General features: G+C 52.1%; 1 protein-coding gene across 1 annotated transcript; it reads left to right on the plus strand.

Moving 5' to 3' along the window:
- Nucleotides 1-274: 274 nt before the first annotated feature.
- On the plus strand, nt 275-2,415 carry ZNF575 (zinc finger protein 575). Its single transcript, XM_039866064.1, is given in 5 exon segments — nt 275-388; nt 816-927; nt 1,375-1,646; nt 1,649-1,734; nt 1,736-2,415. Coding segments are annotated over 4 exon segments (717 nt in total). The 5' UTR covers nt 275-388; nt 816-845; the 3' UTR covers nt 2,013-2,415.
- Nucleotides 2,416-6,241: the final 3,826 nt, after the last annotated feature.

Raw genomic sequence — 6,241 nt, forward strand, 5'->3', positions numbered from 1 at the left:
AGAGTGCAGGGGTCTGGGCCCAGACGCCTGGGTCCTCGGAAAATGGTGAGGGGCAGGACGCTAGGATCTCCCGGAGAGAGATCGCTTGGGGTCCAAATGCACAGGTTCCGGAGGGACTGCATCAGTGCCTGAGCCTTGGGGAGGGTGCATTAGTGCCCGAATGCCAGGATCCTGAGGGGTGCATTGAGCAGGACGCTTGGGATCCCGAGGGAGAGAGGTCCGTTAGTGGTCTCTGGATCGCAATACGCCCACGTTCCTTCTGTCTTCTTCCAAGTCTCTCCTCTACACCCCGCGGCCCCAACCCCATGCCTGGGATGAAATTTAGCGGCAAGGAAGAAATTTACTGGTCCAGGCGGCGTCTGTGGAATGAGACTAAGCCAAGAGCCAGGTAAAGCTACCTGTTCTATGTGAAATCTCGCCCACTGGGCTGTTAGGCCCCTCCCCTGGATCCGAGCTGCGGAGCAGCCCACGAGGGGTTCTATTTGTATAGCTCCACCCATTCCCGTCGTAGGTACCGAGGCTGGGAGGTTCTGATGGGGAGGTTCCGCCCACTCTAGGCATAGGCTCGCCCGCTCAGCGCTTAGGACCCTGGGTCTAAGTTGCAAAGAGAAGGCCTCCAGGTCAGCTTTGCAGAGCCCCGCCCATCGTGCTCTTAGGCTCGGCCTTCCCGCAGTTCTCGCACTCGCTTTAGGATCCCAGACGTAAGTAGAGCCCGCTCCTAAACACACTGACCCGACAGACTCCTGATTTTAGGCCTTCCTGCTCCATCCCCATCAACCTGGTAATCACCCGCGTCGCCCCGTTCCCGGCCCTAGGCCCTCCCTTTAGGTTCTTGGGCCAGCAGGATGTTGGAGCGAGAAGCGGAGTCCACGGCCAACGCCACCGATCCTAGTCTTACTACTGGCAAAGAACTAGTGACCAAAGGAGGTGAGAACAGCCACGTCTGTGGAGGGGGGTGGAGGGGAGGACATTCTCCAGGAATCTCAGGGTGAAAGTTTGAAGGCCCAGGGAGATGACCATTTGGAATCCCTCAAAATGTCGTCCTGGGGAGTCCTCCTGGTGGGCTTTGGGGTAATCATTCCTAGAGCTCAGGAAATTACAGAGGGACAGGGAAGATGACATACGGGAGTTCAGTGTTATCACTTGGGAAGAAAATAGAAGCGGACACCTAAGTAACTTTGGGGAAGCCTTAGCTGTGGTGATCCGGGGAGCCCCTTAGGATAATGGGTGGCAGGGGTTGGGGAACAGGAACATGAATTTGGGGAATTTCAGTATGATACTCGAGGTGCGGGGGGGGGGGCGGGGTTGGGGAGCCTGGCCTAGCCTCCGGGCGTTGGCTGCTGCCTGGAGCCCACCAGCCCTCCTGTCCCCTAGGTCCGCATCAGGGTTCGCCTAAGAAGCCCCGCCAGTCGGCTCCACGGCCCGACGCGTCTGCGGGGCCGCCTTCCCGACCCCGCCGGCGGCCCCCACCCCAGCGCCCACACCGCTGCCCCGATTGTGACAAGGCCTTCTCCTACCCGTCCAAGCTGGCCACACACCGGCTGGCACACGGTGGCGCCCGCCCCCACCCGTGCCCCGACTGACCTTCTGCCCCTCAAGCTGGCAGCTCACGCCTCACGCCTGGCCTTCGTCACTTCCCGTGCCCCACTACTGCCCAAGGGCCTTCGGGCACCGTTCAAACTGGCAACCCACCTCTGGACCCAGCAGCCATGCGTCCTGGTGCCCAGACTGTCCAGTCCTTCTGCTACCCCTCCAAGCTGGCAGCCCATCGCCACACGCACCATGCCACTGATGCCCGCCCCTATCCTTGCCCACACTGCCCCAAGGCTTTTTCATTCCCCTCCAAACTGGCCGCCCACCGCCTATGTCACGACCCCCCCACCGTGCCCGGCGGCCAGTCGACGGCCAGGCATCGCTGCTCCAGCTGCAGCCAGGTCTTCGGCCAGAGACGCCTCCTGCTCCTTCACCAGCGCAGCCACCACCAAGCTGAGAACCAGGGCGAGCGGGAGTGAGTCCTCCCCTTGGCTCACTGGCCCCCCCTGCCTCCAGCCCCGATCAATAAAGAGGTGGCATTCTTAAACCGGGCTTAATGGACTTGCCTCTTCTAGCTGGCAGGGAGATTGGCCCCTCATACACGGCTCGACCTTACAAGGCAGAGGAATTCTTTGCAACCCCGTTTTGAGGATGGGGTTGCACTACCCAGAGTTAATGGCTGGGCCCCAGACCATGGACCTAAAGCTGCGGCTTTCGGCTCTGGTTTTTCCCGCAAAGGTAAAAAGTCCGCTAGCATCGTGGGTTGGTGAGGAGTGTGGGGAAACAAGGTCTTATCCTTATTGTTGTAGGTTAAATTGTGCTTCCGTTTTGGCTATTTGTATCTATAAAATAATTAAAATGCACAAATGCTCCTGTCAACTATTCCACTTGTAGGAATTTATCCTATAAACTCAAGCACATGAACAAGGCATAAGCACCAGGGTGTTCACTTCAGTGCAGTGATTGTACCTAAAGATGGGAAACAATCCATCTTTGATAGCGCCCATCAAAAGGGGACCAGCTCGTGAATTACAGTAGTCATAGGACGGAAGATGTAGCTGTAAGAGAAACTCAGCTCTCTATGTACTGATGTGGAAAGACTCCCAAGATATACTAAATGAAAAAAGAACAAAGAGTATACTACTGATAGTATAAAAAATGTTAAAGCACAAGCTTTGGAGACAGCCCAGACCCACACCGTACAAGCTACACAGCCTGGACAAGCTTGGTCACTTCCTTGGACTCAGATGCCTTATCCATAAAACAGGAGTGTTATGAGTCCCTTGGGTGCAAGCATCATCTCAGGCAAAGTCAGTTCCCTTCTGGAGCCAGTTTCTCCCATTAATAAGAAGTTCAAGCTAACACTGGACTGCTCTTCATTCCACACATTAAGCACCTACTGTGTGCTGGAACCTGCACAGGGTGTTAGGAACACAGCCGTCAACAAGAGAGACCTGATCTAGTGAAGGGAGTGGACACTAATCAAGTAGTGGCAAAAAAGAAAACAAACAAAAAAACACAAAAAAAACCCCGTAATGACACAAAGTCCATTTTGAAGAACAAGTAGGGAGCCTGGTCCTGACACGCATCAACCCTCACCTGTAGATCAGGTTGGCAAACTTCTGTAAAGGATCAGATCACGTATATTAGCATATATTTTTAGGTTTTGCAGGTCACTCAGCATCTGCCACAACTACTCAACTCTGTTATTATCGCACAAAAGCAGCCACACACATTATGATACATAAATGATTGTGTGACTGTTCCAATAAAACTTTATTTACAAAAGTAGGTGGGCTGGATGTTGCCCACGGACTGTAGTTTGCAACCCCTGCGGTAGATGAGTGGAGAAAGGACAGGCTAATCTGTAAGTGAGCTGAGAGAGATGGCAAAAAAATTAAATGGTAGGCGGAATAATGGTCCTTCAAAGATGTCCACGTTCTAATCCCCAGAAGCTGGTATGTTAGCTCACACATTTGCAAAGTCCCTTCTGTTAGCTGACAGAAGGGACTTTGCAAATGTGATTATGGATTTTATCTTGAGATATGGAGGTCTTCCTGATTATTCCATGGGCCCAGTGAAATCACACGGGTCCTTATATGGAAAAGAGGAAAACTGAAGTGTCAGAGAAGATGTGACAATGGAAGCAGAGACTGGAGTGATGCAGGGCCATGAGGCAAGGCATTCAGCAGCTTCTTGAGGCTGGAAAAGTCAAGGATTCTCCCTTAGAGCCTCCAGAAGGAGCCCAGGCCTGCCGACACCATGATTTTGGCCCAGGGAGGCTGATTTTGGACTGCTGTCCTCCAGAACTATAAGAAAATAAATATGTGTTGTCATTAAGCTTGTGGTAATTTGTTACAGCAGCAATAGGAAACTAATGCAGATCCCTACCTCACACCACACACAAAAGTTTCTAGAGGTTTAAGAGCTAAATCTGAAACGCAAAACTCTATAACATTTAGATGGAAATAAAGAATATCTTAGTAACCTCAGGGGCAGTGAAAGAATCTTTAAGACACAAAAAGTGAAAATTATAGAGAAAGAGATTGGTATGTTTGGCCATAAATCAAGTTAGAACTATGATACAGTATGGTAAGAGTGTATACCTACCATGTACTATCACAGAGGTTATAGGAAAGGCCTTCTTGATGACGTAATGTCTGAGCTGAGATCTGAAAGGTGTGGAGGATAGATTGAGATAGTTTGTAGAATCTCCAGCATACGGGGTAGAACCAAGCAGGGACATGGAAATGAGCAGGCTGCAGGCCACATGGCAAGACCCTGAGGGAGGGCTGGGTGGGTAAGGAATTGAGTCTCTTCCAAACCTGGCAGCACGACTTGTGTCCATGTTCACAGACAGAGCTATGTGGAGAGATTTCCTCCAAAGCGAACACCAAAGCTATCAACGCTTCGCCAGCACAAACTCATTTGAGAGGTGTTAATCAGGTCCAACCTTACCTTGCACACAGATGGGGAAACTGAGGCCATGAGAGGGGATTGGTCTACAACCAAATAATGAGGCAGTGCTAAGTCGGGGTGGATCCTGGGTCTCTCGACACCCTGACGCCCTGCTGCTCCTCGCATCCTGCCTGAGGGCCTTTGCACTTGCTTTTCCTCTGCCTGGACCAGTTTCCAGAGACACCGCCTTCCACCCAGTCCTTGCAGAGTAAGTCCTCGGAGACGCCTTCCCCCATGATCCTACCTAAAGCACCCCCTCCCTGCCGACCGCTGTCATCACTGAGTAACGCCGCCCTGCTTCATCTGCTCTCTCAGCACTGACCGCTGCAGTACACACCCACCGTCTCTCCCCCAGCAGAATGTCGGCCTCACGGGAGTGGGGGTCTGTGTGTTTTTTAACACTGCAGCCCCAGTGTCTCAATCACAGTGGGTGAAATAGGCAGAATGGCCTCCCAAAGACGCCACATCCTAATCCCTGGAATCTAGGAATAGGTTACATGGCAAAGAAGAATCCAGGTAGCAGAAGGAATTAAGGTCGTTAATCAGCTGACCTTATAAGAGGGAGATGATGGCAGATGATCCAGGTGGGCTCCATGTCATCACAAGAGTCTTTAAACATGGAGGAATGAGACAGAAGAGTCAGTGTCAGAGTGATGAAGTGTGAAAAAGACTCGCCTGGCCTTTGCTGCTTCTGACTACAAAGGGAAGGGTGTGTGGGCAGCTGCTGGAAGCGGGAAAAGCCACGAAAGCAGATTCTCCCCTTCGGCCACCAAAAGAAACACAGGCCAGCCCACATTGTGATTTTCAGCCCAGTGAGACCCATTTCAGACTTCAGACCTCCAGACCTAAAGGATTACGAAGTCTGTTGTTTTAAGACACTACGTCCGTGGTAATTTGTTACAGCAACAACAGAAAACGAATATAGTGAGTGATCAGTACACGTGAGAGTGAATAAACGAATGAGTGAATGCAGAGCCTAATACCACCTTCATCTCACAGATGAATAAACAAAGGTCAAGAAGGGGAAAGGATTGAGATTGGTGACCCTTGGTTGGCTGATGAGGCAGAAGCTGGGAAAGGGCTTGGAATGTCCAAGAAAAGGTTACCAAAGGGCAGATCTCGAACCCAGGTGACCCTGCCCTTTGTGCTGCTCAAACTCCTTCCTGACCCACCCCCTGCCAAGGAAATGTCCAAGGTTGACCTGGTATCGACAGCCCTTCAGGACAAAAATGTTCTGTCTGTGCCATCATCCAACACAGCGGCCACTGAGCACTCGAAGTGTGGCCAGTGTGACTGGGGCGGTGGGTTTTTCCTCTCATCTCATTGTAGTCAATTTAAATGGCCACCCACGTCCAGTGGCTCCCACACTGGACAGCACAGCTGCAAAGAATGTGTGCTCACCTTTCCGGCCAGATCTGCTGCTGAAGCCTCCTCACCGCAGGTGGCAATGCTCTTTAATGCCCCACCCTAGACCCAGTGCCCGCTTCTGGGCCCCTGCCCACGCCACGGCCCCTGCCTCAAACACCACCCCACCTTCTGCCTGGACTCCCTAACACCCAGCTCAGCTCCCACCTTAAATGTGGTGCGGTCTCGAAGGGGTCAGGATTTGGGTGGATTGATTAAAATTCCCCTTCCCCCATTCTACCTCCCAAACAAAGTGATAATAAAACCATGCTGGTGACGGGTACAGAGCTACTTTTGAAAGCCTTGGAGAAAGGGAGATATCCCTGGCCAGGGGAGCTGAGACTTC

This window comes from Pteropus medius, unplaced genomic scaffold (assembly GCF_902729225.1).
Source record: "Pteropus medius unplaced genomic scaffold, Ma_sr-lr_union100, whole genome shotgun sequence".
Classification (NCBI taxonomy): Eukaryota; Metazoa; Chordata; class Mammalia; order Chiroptera; family Pteropodidae; genus Pteropus; species Pteropus medius.